At 48.8% G+C, this 20,268-nt stretch overlaps 1 protein-coding gene across 1 annotated transcript in view; it reads left to right on the top strand.

Annotated features, from left to right (window-relative positions):
• The window catches only part of LOC119975128 (multidrug and toxin extrusion protein 1-like), a 60,161-nt gene that overhangs the window by 20,828 nt on the left and 19,065 nt on the right, over positions 1-20,268 (top strand). The window contains exons 7-12 of the mRNA XM_038814689.1: positions 3,124-3,168; positions 4,060-4,157; positions 4,576-4,673; positions 7,353-7,466; positions 10,992-11,059; positions 16,288-16,396. Coding sequence (XP_038670617.1) covers positions 3,124-3,168; positions 4,060-4,157; positions 4,576-4,673; positions 7,353-7,466; positions 10,992-11,059; positions 16,288-16,396 — 532 coding nt within the window. The remainder of the gene's footprint in view (positions 1-3,123; positions 3,169-4,059; positions 4,158-4,575; positions 4,674-7,352; positions 7,467-10,991; positions 11,060-16,287; positions 16,397-20,268) is intronic.

Genomic DNA, 20,268 nt, shown 5'->3' with positions numbered 1-20,268 from the left:
ATCGTCCATCCGCATCGATGATGCAGTTGAAGTCACCGCCCAGGATGACCGGCTTGGAGGTGGCCAACAGCAGTGGTAGTTGCTGAAGGACAGCCAGTCGCTCAGTTTTTACGGCTGGGGCATACACGTTAATAAGTCTGATAGGGGTGTTTTTGTATTTGACGTCTGCTACTAGGAGGCGTCCCCCCACCACCTCCTTAATGTCGGAGATGGTGAAATTGCCTCCCCGTAGCAGAATACCCAGGCCGGAGGAACGACAGTCGTTTCCTCCTGACCAGACGGATGGCCCGTGGGACCACCAGCTCGACCAGCGCCTGTAGTTGCTGAGGTGTGGAATCCCACACTCCTGCAGGAACAGTAGGTCGGCTCTCACATTTTCTAAGTAGCTGAGTGTGGCTACACACCGCGAGGTGTCTTTAATACTTCGCACATTAACAGATGCAATTTTAAAACCCATTTTAAAAAGAGTAGATTTACCAGTCTCAGATTTCAGAGTCCATTTCAGTTGGTTGTTCCAGCTGTTCAAAATTCCCCATCATGCCGGTGGTGTTCTCAAAATGTTTTACCGTTTCATGGTTTAGGAAGCTGCCATTGTCCTCAGTATGGCCTTGAGCCTGATGGATGTGTATAGCGGGTGTTGGGGTTGTAGGCCGATTCCCATCGTCCAGAGGTTGGTGCTCTGGTTGAGTTTTGTTTTCGTTCCTGTCTGTGGTCTGGGGGTTCTGTGCATCCCCTCCCATATTTGTGCTTTGCCTCTTTAATTGAGGCCTATTCTTTGATTGCTCGCCTTCACCGCAGGAGTTGTCGGCGCTGTTGAGTTGCCGCTTTTTACCATTCCCCGTCGGGGGTTTCTTTGATTCATTTTTCATTTTCCTCTTTGCTTTTCTTGTGCCTGCCGTTTCCCAGCGCTCTTCACTCTTTGTTCCATCCTCGGTTGTCTCGTGTTCCTCGCCAGATGGGAGTGGGGTTGTTTTGTCAGGCTGTGCTGGGGCCTCCACATTCTGTTGAGGGCCTTGCTGTAGAGTTTCGGCATTCTGTGGTGTGGTGTCTTTGTCGATGGAGGGTGCCTGTACCTCCTGTGTGGTTGCCTTTTTGACTCCACTGCTGATGATTTGCGCATAGGTTGCCCCACGTTTTGGGCAGTCCCTGTAAAGATGGCCGGCCTCCCCACACAGGTTGCAGTTCTTGTCTTGCTTACAGTCCTTTGTCATGTGCCCCTCCTGCTTGCAGTTTTTGCAGAAGGTGACGTTGCAGTTGGCGGCCATGTGCCCCGCTTTGCCACAGGTGTGACATACTCGTGGCTGCCCCCCGTAGTAGAGGTAGCCTCGATTTCCTCCAATGGCGAAACTGGAGGGTGGGTGCAAGATGGTTCCATTGGCATTCTTTCTCAGGGTTACCTTGACCTGGTGCTCGCATGTCCAGATGCCGAAGGTGTCCTTTAGTTGCATGCTGTCGCTTTTCAGGTCAACGTACCTGGCGAGGAACGTAAGCACATCAGACACGGGGACGTGGGGGTTGTACGTGTGCAGCGTAACAACCCGGTTTCTCTGCGACGGTAGCGTGAACAGAGGCTCCGCAGTCAGGATAGACAGGGGGCTCTGGTTGCCTTTTCCTTTAAACACATCCAAGAACTTGATGCAATCAGCTACATTCCTGAAGGTGACATCGAAGTAACCGTTGTTGGGGAAATCTTGCAAGCAGAAGATATCTGTTGCTTGAAACCCGCAGCAGTCGATCAGTACCCGCTTCACGAAGAAGATTCGATCCATAAGACCATAAGACCATAAGACATAGGAGTGGAAGTAAGGCCATTCGGCCCATCGAGTCCACTCCGCCATTCAATCATGGCTGATGGGCATTTCAACTCCACCTACCAGCATTCTCCCCGTAGCCCTTAATTCCTCGCGACATCAAGAATTTATCTATCTCTGCCTTGAAGCCATTTAGCGTCCCGGCCTCCACTGCACTCCGCGGCAATGAATTCCACAGGCCCACCACTCTCTGGCTGAAGAAATGTCTCCGCATTTCTGTTCTGAATTTACCCCCTCTAATTCTAAGGCTGTGCCCACGGGTCCTCGTCTCCTCGCCTAACGGAAACAGTTTCTTTGCGTCCACCCTTTCTAAGCCATGTATTATCTTGTAAGTTTCTATTAGATCTCCCCTTAACCTTCTAAACTCCAATGAATACAATCCCAGGATCCTCAGCCGTTCATCATATGTTAGACCCGCCATTCCAGGGATCATCCGTGTGAATCTCCGCTGGACACGCTCCAGTGCCAGTATGTCCTTCCTGAGATGTGGGGCCCAAAACTGGACACAGTACTCCAAATGGGGCCTAACCAGAGCCTTATAAAGGCTCAGTAGCACATCGCTGCTTTTATATTCCAACCCTCTTGAGATAAATGACAACATTGCATTCGCAGTCGACTTCCCTTCCGACTTCCTCACTGTGACTCGGACAGTGTTTCGCACTCCCCAGCCTGGTGGTCGGGATGCAGCAGTGGTCATAGCTCCGACGTTGGCTCTTGACTGTACCGGCGTTAGGCCCAAACCAAGGTTTAGGCCAGCATGAAGATCCACCAATAGCAGCCGAGCTTAAACATCTTTTCAGTCTTCACTCTTCAGTCTCTCCAATCCACGATCGACATCAAGATCGAAATCCTTTGCTTCCCCCGATCAAGTGCGCTACACTTGATCTTAGCCAAAAGGCCGAGAAGCTCTGTTCCCAGACTGCTTCACTGTGATGCTGACTGCAGGATACTGTTCCCAGACTGCTTCACCGTGATGCTGACTGCAGGGTACCGTTCCCAGACTGCCTCACTGTGACGCTGACTGCAGGATACTGTTCCCAGCCTGCTTCACTGTGACGCTGACAGCAGGATATTGTTCCCAGACTGCCTCACTGTGACGCTGACTGCAGGACACCATTCCCAGACTGCTTCACTGTGACGCTGACTGCAGGACACCATTCCCAGACTGCCTCACTGTGACTCTGACTGCAGGACACCATTCCCAGACTGCTTCACTGTGACGCTGACTGCAGGACACTCTTTAGCAGAGTTTCAATTTTAATAGTGATTGATGCCCTGTATGCTGCTAATTATTTTCAATATTCTTTCTTAGGCAGTGTTTGTTTATGACTTAGAGATCCGATACCTTCAGAATCAGGTAAAGTAACAGACGCTGGAGCGCACATAAATCACTTTAATTATTGCAGTCAAATATAATCTGGGAGTCATCCATTTCATTGTCCTTATTTAGGTAGTAAACTGTAGTTCATTCAAAATATTGGAGGAGCCAGTTTGGAAGAAGTAGCCAGAATCACAAAGAAACGGGCCATCTTGCCCTATGGATCCACACTGTGCCCAACACAAGCCACCACCCAACTTTCAGTACTTAACCCCAGTAACATTTTATAGAATCCCTCCAGTGCAGAAGGAGGCCATTTGGCCCACCAGGTCTCCATCAAACTTCTAAAGGAGCATCCTACTTAGGCTCACTCCCCTGTCGCCGTATCCCCAACTAACCTTCACATCTCTGGACACTGAGGGGCAATTTAGGGGAAAGTGACCCTTTTAGACTGGGGGAAAAATTATACCCCAAACGTGGATATGGTGGGAGCAGTTCATAGAATTTACAGTGCAGAAGGAGGCCATTCGGCCCATCGAGTGTGCACCGGCCCTTGGAAAGAGCACCCTGCTTAAGCCCACGCCTCCACCCTATCCTTGTATCCCAGTCACCGCACCTAACCTTTTGGACACTAAGGGGCAATTTAGCATGGCCAATCCACCAAACCTGCAACATCTTTGGAATGTGGGAGGAAACCGGAGCATCCAAAGGTAAACCACGCAGACACGGGGTGAAAGTGCAAACTCCCCATAGACAGTCACCCGAGGCCAGGATTGAACCTGGGACCTTGGAGCTGTGAGTCAGCAGTGCTAGCCACTGTGCCGCTGTGCTGCCCCAACTCCATCTTCCTGCTATCCTGGCACCATGTCACACATCATGTTGGTTTATTGAAGAGTAATTCCAGCAATAACTTTATCGTTTTGTTCCCAGGGGATCATCATGCCCCAGGTTTTCACTGGTCTCATAGCCAACATCATCAATGCTGGAATCAATTATCTCTTACTGTTTGTGTTGAACCTGGGAGTGCCGTAAGTAACAAACAAGTTTAAAAGTTACAAAAATAAAATTCAAAAATACTAACCAACAATTCAAATGCCAAACATATATTTTCGAATCTCGGTTCTGATTTTAAAAAAAAAAATTTCGCGTATCCAATTATTTTTTCCCCGATTAAGGGCCAATTTAGCGTGGCCAATCCACCTAACCCGCACATCTTTGGGTTGTGGGGGTGAGACCCATGGAGACACGGGGAGAACGTGCAAACTCCACAAGGACAGTGACCCGGGGCCGGGATCGAACCCGGGTCCTCACCGCCGTGAGACAGCAGTGCTAACCACTGCGCCACCTTGCCGCCCCTGATTCCCGGTTCTGATAAATGAATCTTTCACTGAACAATGGCCCAGACTTTATTTGAAGCTGCCTTTAACATTTACACTTGTTTCTCAGAGGCTCGGCCGCTGCCAATGTTATCTCTCAGTACTGTCAGGCTATTCTCCTGTTTGGATACATTCGATGGAAAAAGCTGCACGTTAACACCTGGCCAGGTAGGTTTCAGAGCGGGTTATTCAAATCTTGGGCAATGATGTGAAAGTAGCCACATCCAATAGCCACCCAGTATACACCTTGATCAATTCTCATTTCCAGGGAAATCCACAGAAAGAACAATTGGATAGGGAGTCTCATTCAGACCCTATCTGTGTATCACACTCACTTGCTTTGGAGATCCTTATTTATTGATTTATTTGATACTTTTTTCTCTGTTCCCCCTTCTTCTCCTGCCCCACGTATCACAATCGCAGGCCACACTCCAGCAATGGCTGGGGTACCACACCATAATCCCTATATCTTATTTTATTTGTCAGACTGTGCGGGAAGAATGATTTGCTCCAGGGGTGATTGCATGAATATATAGGGATTTGGTTAGTTACATTTTTTTTCCTCTAAACTTAGAGTGCCAGATAGTCTTCTTTTCCAATTAAGGGGGAATTTAGCATGGTCAATTCACCTAACCTGCACAGCTTTGGGTTGTGGGGGCGAAACCCACGCAGACACGGGGAGAATGTGCAAACTCCACACGGACAGTGACCGGGCACCAGGGTCAAACCCGGTTTCTCGGTGCCGTAAGGTAGCAGTGCTAACTACTACGCCACCGTGCTGCCTAGTTCTGGCTATTTTAATAACAAACACTATTATTTTTTCTTTTTTAAAAAAAATTTAGAGTGCCCAATTTTTTCCAATTAAGGGGCAATTTAGCATGGCCAATCCACCTATCCTGCACATCTTTTGGGTTGTGGGGGTGAAACCCACGCAGACACGGGGAGAATGTGCAAACTCCACATGGACAGTGACCCAGGGCCGGGATTCGAACCTGGGTCCTCAGCGCCGTAGGCAGCAATGCTAACCACTGCGCCAACGTGCTGCCCAAACAAACTCTATTATGAATATAATATTTAACTTTTTAACTTCACTGCCAAAAAGAACAGCTTCTGATTTACACCTTAAACGCTACTGCTGAATTTCCCATTGAACAACAAGTAAAGAAAGGTACAGCTTTCAATCCGTCTGACTGTGGGTGAAATGTGGACTCAGTGACAGACAGGTCAGAGTTCAACTGCTCTCTCCAAAGTCTCTCCAAAAACTCTGCCTTTCGCTGCAGCTTCTCAAAATGTCTCCCTGCATTCCTTGGCTCCATCCACCAACGTCCTCATCTTCCCAAGTTGGAAAACAAATGGAGCGGGATTCTCCGTCTCAGAGACTAAGTGTTGACGCCGGGACAGAAGTGGTGGACAACTACGACAGTAAAATTGACGGTGGTCCCGGAGAAATTCTGGAACCGTTAATGGGCCAGCACTAGTGCCACGTGGAACACGAGCGATTCCAATGAAAAACGGTGTCCGATTCACCGGTGTTGGGATTGGCACTTGAGTAGCTGACAAGCTGCAGCCGCATAGTAGCACCCAGCTCCCAACACACACTCAGCCCAGCCAATAAGGTGGCATTGGTGCCATCCCATTGATAGGTTGGCTGGGGCCAGAGGGTACCTAGTGGGAACACCCACAAGACCCGCGGCAGTAGGGTCACAGTGGGTAGTCAGCGGCATGCGCAGCCCAAGGGCCTGCAGGCTGCAGCATGGTGTTCCATGCCCATTCAGCCGGTCCCCACGGCCCACCTCCTGACCATCCCCTGCTACTACTTCCGGCCCTGACAGAAGCCCTCCGGTCAGTGGCACAACTGTCAGCACACTATAGCGATGTTGGCCACTCCTTGTACTCCCTCTCCCTTCCTGAGCAGCCACTGCGCCTGTTTCCCAACTTTTGAACCCACAAGTGAAACTCGCCGTCGACAATTCCTCCCGGCGGAGGTGGAGCATGGGAAGCCCCGGCGAATACCGGGTCAGGCCCGCTAATGATACGCAGACGGCGTTTACTGTATGTGCGGAGTAGCTGCTGTCGAGGCACCAGAGCATGGCATTCTGGTGGGCGCCTGGCACTGCCCATGTTTTTGGCCTCATGATCAATTTCCCATCCAATTGCCTTTCCCGATTTCGGTATCAGCCGACGGAGAATCCCGCCCATGATCTCTGCAGGCTGCAAAGCACATTAACTTCCCAGGGACTTCTCCAGTCAAACCACATTAGTCCAGACTGAAAAACACATTCCTTTGTCAATTTCATCTTCTGGCTGCTAAAAACACCCAGGCCCTGCAAAACAGCTTTTATTTTCATTTCATTTCATTTCATTTCATTTAAAAAAAAGGACCACAGCAGACAAGCACACTCTAATCCGAGGCAGCTTTTAACTTTCAAATTGCCCAATATTTAGAATCCAATATTTCGAAAGCCTTCCAGTTGTCACACATGCTATGTTACATTCCCAGGCTCTTCCACAAATGGTCACGCTCTGCATGTGTCTCAACAGGCTACTGACTATAGAGGGATCACAGAGAAATGTGTCTCAGATCACTGGGGCTTCCCAGAACTGCCACAGTTTTCTTACAGTGCATGTCCTGTGAGTGCTGTTTCCCGCAGATAGCAGAATCACCCTGAACGTAGATACATTACAGGGCAGAAACACCCAGTAAAAACCCCAGGGACAGTTTGCCAGCTGCAGTGAGCTGGATGATATGAATGTTTTCTGTCTACCCTATCTTCCCTTCTCCTTGTGTGTTTCACTGACACATTCGATACTGTGTTAGTAACTCCATTGTTGTTTATTTCTGTGTAGGATGGTCGACTGACTGCCTGCAGGAGTGGGGCCACTTTACACGGCTGGCGATACCCAGTTTGTTTATGTTATGTATTGAATGGTGGACGTTTTACATTGGAACTTTCCTCGTTGGTAAATAAATTTCCTCACTGCTAAGAAGCAGTCGCAAAGTGACTAAGAAGCTATGAGGAGTCGGTCAACAAAATGCAAGGCCAATGGATACACTCGAATGAGTCAAGCAAGGCCCCTTTTCTCCCTTGTGGCAGTGAGGTTTCCAACGGTTCACAAACAGTCACAATATGAAGACATTGGGGGGTAATATTAATGTAACAATCGCTTATTGTCACAAGTAGGCTTCAATGAAGATACTATGAAAAGCCCCTAGTTGCCACAATCTGGCGCCTGTTTGGCGCGGCTGGTATGGGAATTGAACCTGCGCTGTTGGCCTTGTTCTGGATTACAAGCCAGCAGTTTAGTCCATTGTGCTAAACCAGCCCCTGGAGGAACAGTCGAGATTCAGTCCACAGTATTGTCCTGTCTGTGGCATGTAAAAGGTGGCAATTTGCTCTCAATCTTCTTCTCTCAGCACAAGCCAGAGTTCCCACCTGCTGCCTTCCCTGCAGCCAAATTGTGTTCTACAATTCCCCACGCGCTCACCGAGTGATAGATCAGGGCAAGGTAACATCGCGAGTAATACCATAAGACAGGTAAATCAGTCGAAGGCAAATAATCAAACAAGCCGAAGCTTAAACAGCAACTCTGAAATTACTCAAAGGAAGAGTTCTAGTGATAGGTACAGGATATGACTCAAGGCACAATTAAATCTAAATGGAGTTTTGTCCCATTGACCTCACTGGAAAGCCCAAACAACAGGCGTCTACTTTGGGCAGCAGGGTAGCATGGTGGTTAGCATAAATGCTTCACAGCTCCAGGGTCCCAGGTTCGATTCCCGGCTGGGTCACTGTCTGTGTGGAGTCTGCACGTCCTCCCCCTGTGTGCGTGGGTTTCCTCCGGGTGCTCCGGTTTCCTCCCACAGTCCAAAGATGTGCGGGTTAGGTGGATTGGCCATGCTAAATTGCCCGTAGTGTCCTAATAAAAGTAAGGTTAAGGGGGGGGTTGTTCGGTTACGGGTATAGGGTGGATACGTGGGTTTGAGTAGGGTGATCATGGCTCGGCACAACATTGAGGGCCGAAGGGCCTGTTCTGTGCTGTACTGTTCTATGTTCTATGTTCTACTTGGTCAATCAAGGTTTCCTTTCCAGGAATCATGCCTGTTGCCCCTAAAAATAGTTCCAACAGCAGAGGGGCTCCCAGATACGGAGGTGGGCTCAGTGAAAGGCCGGCTTCAGTCTCCAAACTTTGTCCCAGCTGTTAAAAAAAACCCAATAAAGCAAATTACTGCCCTCTAGCTCTTACCCCCTCACATGCCTCGCCCCCCCCCCACCCTATCCATGTCATCCCATGCCACCTCATAACACTGTCTTGCATGGCCCCTCATACCCCATATGCCAACCTATGATTCTCTACCAACATCTCATGTCCCTTTGTATCCTCCTTGCTCACCTCGGCCCCATCCCCCCACCACCCTTGTGTCAACTTCGTGCCATACACCCTTACCCACCAAACATTCTCCTAACATGTGCAATGCCAACTCACCCAATATCCACCAAGGGCAGACCTCAGGATCCATGCCAAGAGGAAACAAAATAAAGTTATTAGGTTCTATTGATTATTTCACCATTTAAAAACAACGCTGTCTTTGATTTTTAAAAAACACGCACTCCATTTAAATGCATCAAACAATATATTCCTTTATAAAAACAAACATTTGTACTCACAGCCCCATAATCAAAGACTTTATAACCACTTGGAGTTATCAATCAAACTAAATTCTACTGTAAGAATGGTAGGTTGTGAATTCAGTCATGCAGCAGAAATCATATAATGATAACCCACAGGTTGTGAACAGGCAGAGTGAAATTGCAAGCACTGGATTATTTTTAACCTGCGGACTTTTCTTATTTAAAGGTCAGGTGATTTAAATGCCTTCACAACTTTACAGTTCATTTGACAGTTCCCTTAACAGTTCCCTTGCTGACTTAACAATTCCAATGGGTTTATCCACTTTTTACGTGGATTTGTGTCTACATTTAACAACCTCAAAGACAACTTCCCACTCCCAAAGGTGTCTCTAGACCTATTCAAAATGGCACACTACCTTTCCAAAAAGGGGCGCTTCACCACTCCAGAGCATTCCTCTAACTTTAGACTTTCTGCTATGAGTCGAAAATGTGTACAAGTTGTGTTCTGGACATCCCACAGGCGAGGATGAGATCTCACTGAAGGCGGCTGCACTGTAACAGTGAAACCCCAGGATGTACAAAGTATAATCCACCCCCGTCCCCCCCCCACCGCAACCATTGAAAATAGCGAGTGCCGGTGGCAGGGTAGGGCTTCCCACATCGGGCCTCCAGTGCCATTTTAGATAAGTTGGTGACCCTCTCCGACATTGAAAACATTCAAGCCTTATGTGTATGAGGAAATGATACAGAACGTCAGGTGTAACTAGTTAATGGCAAAGGCAGATGCCAATCTTAATCACCCAACTTCACTTCATACCCTTCTGCTCTGAAGCACACTCTGGGTTAGGCCCATCATCGATATTAAATCAAATTAAATTGAAATAATCTTGTTTAGAAAGTGGCGCTGGAGACTGAGGGTCAATTCTGTCCTGTGTTGAGTTGCTGATCTCAAGTGGAGATCCAACTCTGCTGCTTCGGAGAGGAGGAAATGGGGTGGAGCGGAAAGTCCATTATCAAACCATTCTTATTGAATCCTGTTTGTGGTTTCTGAGTGTCATTGGCAGAGAGCTGGAGCCGTGTTACTGCCCCACTCTCTCAGATGCAGGTCCCAGCAGAGGAAGGACGATGAGAGAGGGTAATTCAACATAGGTACCCGCCCCACCACAATAAAAACGGACATTAGGAGTTGTCGGGGTGTTTCCCGATGGCTGCAGTGAGGCCAGAACCAGGAAAAGCACCTCACAGATTGGGGTACCATTTTGTCTGGCTCTTCCGAGCGTTCCTCCACCTTCCAGCACCCTTCCCCGGCCCCCCCTGCCCCCGTTTATTACCACCCCTCTCACGCCACCAACCTTGGGGAGGGCCCCAAGAATCCCTCTTGACCACCCCCCCCCCCAACTCTCTACCTGGCAAGGCCACCCTAGGCCTAACCCCTGGCAGTGCCAATGGGCACCTTGGCACGGCAATCCTGGCATCCTGACTGTGCCCCGGCACCCTTGGAGTGTCAGGGTGGCACTTCCTTGGTTCCTCAGCCAGGGTGCTCGGGTGGCACTGCCAGGGTGTCCAGATGACAGGGTGAATGTCAAGATGCCACCCTGCCAAGTCCAACCACTCGGGGGGCGGGGGGGGCGGGGGAGGTCACCGATGTCCTGGGTGACCCACCGGGTGGGGGGGCGGGGGTCACCGATGTCCTGGGAGACCCACCCCCCCCCCCCACCCACCCAGGTGCCGTTATTTATGTTTCTCTTTCCAAAGGGACTGCCTAACCCATTGAAAACGTCCCAACATTTTCTGTTTTTATTTCAGAGTTTCGGCATCGCTTTTAACTTTGTCTCTGTTCTTTACCTGTTTGCAGGGATAATTGGTGAAGTTGAACTCGGAGCCCAGACTATTATATTTCAGATTATAACAGTACCATACAGGGTAAGGCTGAAGATTCTGTACACCTGCAGTAATTGTCTGCCTTCAGCGTGGTTCATCAATAAGAGAACGCCGTTGCCCTGAGCAGTAAACGAAGGTCAAACAATTTCCAGTTTTTACAGCCCCTGCAATCAGTGAGTTTCCGTTCTACGTCAGCTGATCCACTATAACTCGCACTCAATTGGAAACAAAATTGCAACTCGTCCACTAAACTACTTGTTAAATTGATAACCATCCATACTTTTGAAGAGTAAGCAAAAAGTAATCAAAGAGGCCGGCTGTTCACGTGACGCAGGAGGTTCAACCTTTGTCCAACTTCCTTGTCACTTCCTTAAAGAACACTAACAGGTTTGTCAGACATGACCTCACTTTGACGGAGCCGTGCCGACTCAGTCCTTTTTTACAAAGTGCATTTCGATCTCATCTTTAATAATGGACCCTAAAATCTTGCCAATGACCGAAGTCAGGCTAACCGGCCTATAATTTCCCATCTTCTGCCTCCCTCCCTTCTTAAACAGTGGTGTTACATTAGCAACGTTCCAATCCTCTGGGACCCTTCCTGCCATTGGTGATTCCTGAAAGATCACCACCAATACTTCCACAATCTCCTGAGCTATCTCCTTCAGACCCTAGGGTGTAGTCCATCCGGTCCAGGTGATTTATCCACCTTCAGGTCTTTCAGTTTCCCCAGAACTTTCTCCTTAGTAATGGTCACTGCACTCACCTCTGCCCCCTGGTTCTCCTGGAGCTCTGGCATCCCACTGGTGTCTTCCACCGTGAAGACTGATGCAAAGTAACTATTCAGTTTGTCTGCCATTTTTTTGTTTCCTATTATTACTTCTCCAGCTACATTTTCCACTGGTCCAATGTCTATTTTTGCCTCTCTCTTACCTTTTATATATTGAAAAAATCTCTTCCTATCTTCCTTTATATTACTAGCTAGCTTGCACTCATACTTCATCTTCTCCCCTCTTATTGCTTTTTTAGTTGTCCTCTGCTCGCTTTTAAAGGCTTCCCAATCCTCTGGCTTCTCACTAACCCTCGCCACTTTGTATGCTTTTTCTTTAGCTTTTATGTTGTCCTTGACTCTGCACCGAATTACCGAAAATGACTTTTACCATTTACCCCCGCAAACATTTTCATACTTTTAGAACCCATGCTCTGATTTTCCTTCAACCTTTTCTGTTCCAGGGCTAAAAGCCTCAATATTTCGGCTGTTAGTTTTTAAAAATATAAATTTTGAGTACCGAGTTATTTTTTTTCCCCAATTAAGGGGCAATTTAGCGTGGCCAACTCACCTACCAAGCACATCTTTGGGCTGTGGGGGCGAAACCCACGCAGACACGGGAGAATGTGCAAACTCCACACGGACAGTGATCCAGAGCTGGGATTGAACCTGGGACCTCGGCGCCGTGAGTCTTCTCACTAACCCATTGCGCCACCATGCCGCCTCTTGTCGCAGTGCCCTTTTTGTGGCTCGAATGCGACCTGACCAATGGTTTGCAAGAATTTAACACCAATTCCTTGCTTTTGTATAAAACCCATGAGGCCTATTTTATGGCCCTTTCTCCGTAAATTAATTTCAAAATCATCGGGTTTCTTTCTTTCTCCACAGTGTGAACAATCTGACCACATTGTGTGTACTTTCTTACACTGATGTTTTTTTCCCCCCTGTCAAAATGTTCCACTGGCAAATTTCACAGTTTTAAACTGCATTTGCCACCTGCCTTCCCAGTCTGCTTGCCTGCTTACATTCCCCTGGAATCTCCTGTGTCCTCCCTTGGTCTGCTGTGCCTCTTACCTTGGTATTATCACCAAGCTGCAGTGCTATTTTGTGAAGAGGTTTTCCCACTCTGGCTTCTCACGAGCAGGTAAATTTAGAGCAGAAATAGATCCAACTGGCCAATAGTAACGCATGCTCCTGGCACCCGTGTGGATTGCTTATGGCATGTGGAGGACTTTTCCATCAGGTCATCCAGGTCCTGATGTGCGTTGGGCTCTATTCCACGGTTTGTCAGTAGCTTTCTTTGACCTCATTTAAGGGGCCATTCTTTAAGAACAATAATCATAGACTCGATACAGTGCAGAAGGAGGCCATTCGGCCCATCGAGACTGCACCGACCCTTTGAAAGAGTACCCTATCTAGGCCCAATCCCCCGCCCTATCCCCATGTAATCTTTGGACACTTAGGGGCAATTGTAGCATGGCCAATCCACCTAACCTGCACATCTTTGGACTGTGTGGAGAAAACGGTGCACCCGGAGGAAACCTCCGCAGACACGAGGAGAAGGTGGAAACTTCACAAAGTCATCTGAGGTTGGAATCGAACCCGGGTCGCTCGTGCTGTGAGGCAGCAGTGCTAACCACAGCGCCAGGGACTCGGGTTCGATTCCCGGCTTGGGTCGCTGTCTGTGTGGAGTCTGCACGTTCTCACCGTGTCTGCGTGGGTTTCCTCCGGGTGCTCCGGTTTCCTCCCACAAGTCCCGAATGACGTGCTGTTAGGTGAATTGGACATTCTGAATTCTCCCTCTGTGTACCCGAACAGGCGCCGGTATGTGGCGATTAGGGGATTTTCACAGTAACTTCATTGCAGTGTGATGCACAATCAATGGACATGAAACGTAGTTGAAGTCCGAAACGAAAGGCTTTAATCAGCAAGAAGTGAGCCCGGCAGGAGACATACAGAAATGACCTGGCTGCTGGGGAACACGGGTTCTTATACCCTGCTTCGTAGGCGGAGCTACCTCCCTCTTAGCCAATAGGAATACGGAGAAACACGATACCTGGGCCAATGGGCAGCGAGCCCTCTGCACCAATGGCAGCTCACACTCCCAGGTACCGTAATACCCCTAGTCATACTACCACACAGTGTTAATGTAAGCCTCCTTGTGACACTAATAAAGATTATTATTAACCACTGTGCCACTGTGCTGCCCCCTAATAATGCATTTATATAGCACCTGTTTCATAGCTAACATACCAAGCAGCTTCACAAGAGCATGATCAAACAAACTTTGTGAAGGAGATGTTGGGAGAAGTGACCAAAAGCTTGTTCAAAGAAGATAAGTTGAAAGGAGGGTTATGAAAGAGAGAAAAGTGAAGAGGTGGAGGAGACATTTACATCAGTGAATTGCAGCGCTTCGAGCCTGTGCAGCTGATCAAAGGGCTACCGATGGTGGAGCAATGGAAGTCAAGGAGGAACAAGAGGCCAGACTTGGAGGATCACACAGCTCTTGGAGGATCTTCAGGTTCGAGGAGGTTGTAAAGATAGGAAGGGAGGAGGCCATGGAGGAATGATATTGTGCATGAGAAGGTCATTTGAAGGCAGGGGTGGGAAGCAAGAAAGGAGGGAATCACAGGCAATATTCACTCATCTTCTATGCTTTGGACATTTTGCAGTGCCATTAACCCATAGTAATTAATAACAGGGACCTCTGATTTTCTCCCTTCCAGATACCCGGAGGGTGGTGAAGGGGGTGGGGTTGGGGGTTAATGAGGTTAATTGTTAAACCAGCCACTTCCCAACTGAGGAGAGGTAAGGCAGCACAAAAGAGAGACTGACTCTCTGATCTTCCTGATCTGCTTGCTGATACATTCACCCCACAGGTACACCGCACCGGTACACGCCGCAGGTACACCCCATATGTACATCCCACAGGTGCATCCCAAAGGCACACCCCACAGGTAAGCCCGACAGGTACGCTCCACAGGTACACCCCATAGGTACACCCCACAACTACCCCAAAGGTACACCCCACAGGTACACCGCACAGGTACAGCCCACAGGTACAGCCCACAGGTACACACCACAGGTACAACCCAACAAGTGCACCCTACAGAAACACCCCACAGGTACACTGAACAGGTACACCCCACAGGTACACACCACAGGTACAACCCAACAAGTACACCCTACAGGAACACCCCACAGGTACACTGCACAGGTACAGCCCACAGGTACACTCCACAGGTACACCCCATAGGTACACTCCACAACTACCCCAAAGGTACACCCCACAGGTACACCGCACAGGTACAGCCCACAGGTACAGCCCACAGGTACACTCCACAGGTACACCCCATAGGTACACTCCACAACTACCCCAAAGGTACACCCCACAGGTACACCGCACAGGTACAGCCCACAGGTACAGCCCACAGGTACAACCCAACAGGTACAACCCAACAAGTACACCCTACAGAAACACCCCACAGGTACACTGCACAGGTACACTGCACAGGTACAGCCCACAGGTACAACCCAACAGGTACAAACCAACAAGTGCACCCTACAGAAACACCCCACAGGTACACTGCACAGGTACACCCCACAGGTACACTGCACAGGTACACCCCACAGGTACATCCCACAGGTACACCCCACAGGTACACCGCACAGGTACAGCCCACAGGTACATCCCACAGGTACACCGCACAGGTACACCCCACAGGTACACTGCACAGGTACACCCCACAGGTACACCGCACAGGTACAGCCCACAGGTACACTGCACAGGTACACCCCACAGGTACACCCCACAGGTACACTGCACAGGTACACCCCACAGGTACACCGCACAGGTACAGCCCACAGGTACAACCCAACAGGTACAAACCAACAAGTGCACCCTACAGAAACACCCCACAGGTACACCGCACAGGTACACCCCACAGGTACACATCACAGGTACAACCCAACAAGTACACCCTGGAGGAACACCCCACAGGTACACCGCACAGGTACACCCCACAGGTACACCCCACAGGTACACACCACAGGTACAACCCAACAAGTACACCCTGGAGGAACACCCCACAGGTACACCGCACAGGTACACCCCACAGGTACACCCCACAGGTACACATCACAGGTACAACCCAACAAGAACACCCTGGAGGAACACCCCACAGGTACACCGCACAGGTACACCCCACAGGTACACCCCACAGGTACACATCACAGGTACAACCCAACAAGTACACCCTGGAGGAACACCCCACAGGTACACTGCACAGGTACACCCCACAGGTACACCCCACAGGTACACCCCACAGGCACACACCATAGGTACACTGCACATGTACACACCACAGGTACACCGCACAGGTACACACCACAGGTGCAACCCAACAGGTACAGTGACAGAACAGTTGCTTTGAACAGCAGATTAAATGGGCGGACAAAATAGAGAGCAATCCTGACGTAAGTTTTTATGTTCTTTCTCCCGAAGATTGCGATGGGATACAGTGCGGCTGCAACTGTTCATGTGGGGAGCGCGCTCGGTGCCAGGAATCCAGAGCAGGCTGTAAACTCTGCTAAGGTTGCTCTGTGCTGCATGGGTGAGTCCAACTGTTTAAACTCAATGACTAAAAACTGTGGTTATTCAAACAATGAACCCTCACAACCTCTCCAATGGTCTCCCCTTTCAAACAGCCCTGAAGGGTATGTCTCCTCATTCAGACACAGCTCCCTGGTTGTCGACATCCTCCATAACCTTCCCAATTGACCACTCTTGGTGAATGAGCCGAGACTGTAACTATTGAATGAGTACCTGATTGCAACGTTGATGTCTTGTCAATGACATTGTTAAGGTTTGTAAACACTAGGTGAATTATATTGATATGGTTAACAGAAAAAGGTGACATGTATTAATTGTCTGTGAGCACATAAAATAGGAAGATAACCTATTTGTTTAATTTATTGTTTTTTGTTTGTTCAAAAGGAGTACGACTCAGGGAGAGTGCCTCTTTTAATGGGTTTCAAAAGAGCATGTATAATTGGGATAATTGGGACACTGAATGTGAAAAGTGTTGCCGAGAGTCATGGAGGTCGCCAACACAGAAAAGGCCCATCGGCCCATCGCGCTGGTCAAAAACAACCACCTAAGTATCCCAATCCCATAGCACTTGGTCTAAGCCTTGTAGGGCTTCCAATCGGAAGTGCATATCTAAATATTTCTTAAATGACAGTGAGTTCAAGACTCCCACCACCCTCTGGGGAAAATGTATTTCCTCACATCCCCTCTAAACCTCCTGCTCCTCACCCTAAATCTATGCCCCCTGGTCATTGACCCCCCCCCCCCCTCCACCATCTATGTCCAATCTATCTATGCCCCCCATAATTTTATACATCTCAATCATGTCCCCCCTCTGTTCCAAGGGGAACAACCCCACTCTACCAAATATCTCTGTGGGAGACGAAACAATAAGCAAAATCTCTCACTCAGGAAAAGGGAATGGATTCTCCGTCCAGCGACGTCGGAATAACGAATCGCGTTCAGGCGGAGAATTGGGCGTCAGCCAAAAATCAAGGTCGACGATTGGAGGCCAATGGAAGACCGGGGCCTCGGTGGTGGCGTAGACGTGTTCCATGCCCCGCGCCAGCATGGACATGCAAACATACAGTAGCATTAATTAACATATCATTAATGGGCCCGACTCGTAATCTCCGGCCACCTGCGATGCTCCGTCTCCGTTAGCCGGAAGTGCCGTGGTTCAGTTGTGCTATTTAAAAATGGGGACCGGGCGGCGTGGTTGCTGAGGGAGAGAGAGGTGGGAAGAAGAGTTTCCAAAGGTGCAATGGTGACTGGGGGGTGGTGGGGGGGGGGGGGGTCTGCAGGGCAAGGAGGAGTAGTGGGGGAGCCCCGTCAGGCATGAAACCTGGCTGGGCGATCCACTGACTGCCCAGTGGGAGCCATAAATGTGCAGAGTGCCACCGGCCATATGGGTGCCTCCTGCCCCACCCCGCCCACCCCCCAAGGAACCCTCAGACCGCAGCTGACCCATCAACGGGAAGGGGGTGGTCCAGCACAGCGAGTGGCCCACCAGGTGCGGGTACTCCTCCGGGCAGCCATCCGAGGCTCTGCCCCATTGCAGGGGGCACAGGGAAAGAGCAGAGCGCACCCCGAACAGCGGATGCATGCGCGGCGGCTATTGCCACCAACCCTGGCACACTGCCCCCCCCCCCCCCAAGGCAAATGCCCCACCAGTGGCACAATCAGCTAGCCCACCCCGCAGGACCACCGGCCGTCACAAAGCATCCTCTGCCCACTATGCCCCTGCTCCCATCCATCCTGCCCCCGGACAGGTAGGCATAACCCGTGCATCACCAGGAAGGCCCACGGTACACCGCAGGTACGGTCCCAACGGGTGCATCACCCAGCCCTATCGGGTGGCCCTGCCTGCCATATGCCACCAAGTATAACGCCGGTTGGTGACACACCGTGCATCCCCACCCCTACGCCACAACCAAGTGCGGGACTATCCATTGCGGTCATGGCTGATGATGCCTAAGCGGAGGCCCCAGACCCCGATTCAAACTTTAATTTTTCTCAGAGATGTGGATGAACAGTCACTGGACTGCAAATTAACCTTCAACAAAAGAATAAAATATTTGTCAAACCAGAAAGATTAACTATTATACACGACTTCACCCCACTTCTATCTGCACAGATTTTTCAGAATAACACAAGTTACAAAATATAACATTTACTCTAACGCTCTCATCATGTACCCAGACCACATAAAGCAACTGGTCAACTGTGGCCAGAAACGCCACACTCTGAAACCGAGTGACAGATGACACCCAGTAGAACTTCTGTGAATTTATCATCGAATCCCCCAGATGCTCATCACACTGTTATGGGAGAGGCGTTTTCAGAATCCCGCAATGTATCATGGAGTTCAACCAACCTCTCCCTTTAATGTATTGTTGCTTTTGAAGCACACGGCTTGTTCTCCAGGTGTGGTATTACAATTATGGACACGTGGGTTTTTAAACACAAAACAATATTTATTCCATGAACTCAACTTAACCTTTTAAATAAACATTGGATCACTTAATACCCCTCACTTCAACGATAACCCCAACAATAATACAACACTAAATAATCCTTCAGTTGTTCCTTTAAACATCCAAGAGACTTAACACCTTTAAACAGAAACACATCAGGTTAAAGACATCACTATTATGAGTTTAAATCGCCCAAATGATTCAGATATAGTCTTTCCTGGCAGAGATCACAGCAGATCCAGCTCACTGCAAACACAGACACATCCAAGCACTTTTCCTCAAAACTTAAACCAAAACACTGCAAAATGGCTGAGCTAAAAACCCAGCTCCACCCACACTCTGACATCACTTCAGTAATATGAGCTGCTCCATTTCTTAAAAGTACATTGCTTAAACATCCATTTCTTAAAGGTACTCCCACATGACACCTCCCCCCAAGGAAAAAAAATAAACCATCAACTTCAAGATGGTTTCATTTTTCACTTTTGCACCATCCACTAAGAAGTACACAGTAAATATACTTTCTCGTTTCACAAAAGAAAACAACACACGCAAAGAGGAATAATTATAAAGTCCATCTTTCCCGTTCTACTTCCTCCACCCGAAATCCTTCGCGATTGACAGTCTCTTTGAACAAGAAAGTCAATGCACGATCCATCCATTCCTCTACGCCGCGGCAATTCTCTTTAAAGTTAGATACTTCAGTTCAATCTGATCACAGAGTCCCTTGCAATTCTCCAATACAGGAGCATCGGTTATCACAGCTTTCAGGCAGTCACATGCCTGTTGAAAGGCCGCTGTCCATTAAAATTTTTGATGTTTCTTTAGCAAGTCCATCAGTGGAGTAATCACGCCACAAAACCTTTGCACAAAGGTTCCATCAAATCCACTCATGCTAAGAAATCGCATTATTTCCCATCGTCTTGAGGGTATCGAAAACTCCTCAAGGAAAGTGATTCGGGCTTCTCCAAATTCACTTTCGGCTAGGTTCATCACCAAACCCGCCTCCTGAAGTCGATTGAAGAACTCCATACGATGTTTTAAATGTTCTTTCCACGTCTGGAAGTTGAAAATAAAAGCAGATTGTTCCACTTTCTCAATGCAATCCTTCAAACGTAGGATAGGGTAAGAGTCCGTTCTTGTAACTGCATTCACCTTTCGATAGTCCACACACCACCATTGGGTACTGTCTGGTTTAGGTACCATCACTAAGGGTGAGCTCCATTGGCTGTAACCCACTTCAATTATGCCATTTTTCAGCAGGCTCTCAATCTCTCTGTTAACCTGTGCCAATTTTAAAGGATTAAGTCTATATGGATGTTGTTTGATAGGAACAGCATTTCCCACATTTACATCATGTATAGCCATTTTAGTACTTCCCAATTTATCTCTACAAACTTGCCCATGTGATATCAATAAC

The sequence above is a fragment of the Scyliorhinus canicula genome, chromosome 12 (genome assembly GCF_902713615.1).
Source record: "Scyliorhinus canicula chromosome 12, sScyCan1.1, whole genome shotgun sequence".
NCBI lineage: Eukaryota > Metazoa > Chordata > Chondrichthyes > Carcharhiniformes > Scyliorhinidae > Scyliorhinus > Scyliorhinus canicula.
The sequence above is the reverse complement of the archived record's forward strand: the minus strand, read 5'-3'. Positions and strand labels throughout refer to the sequence as shown.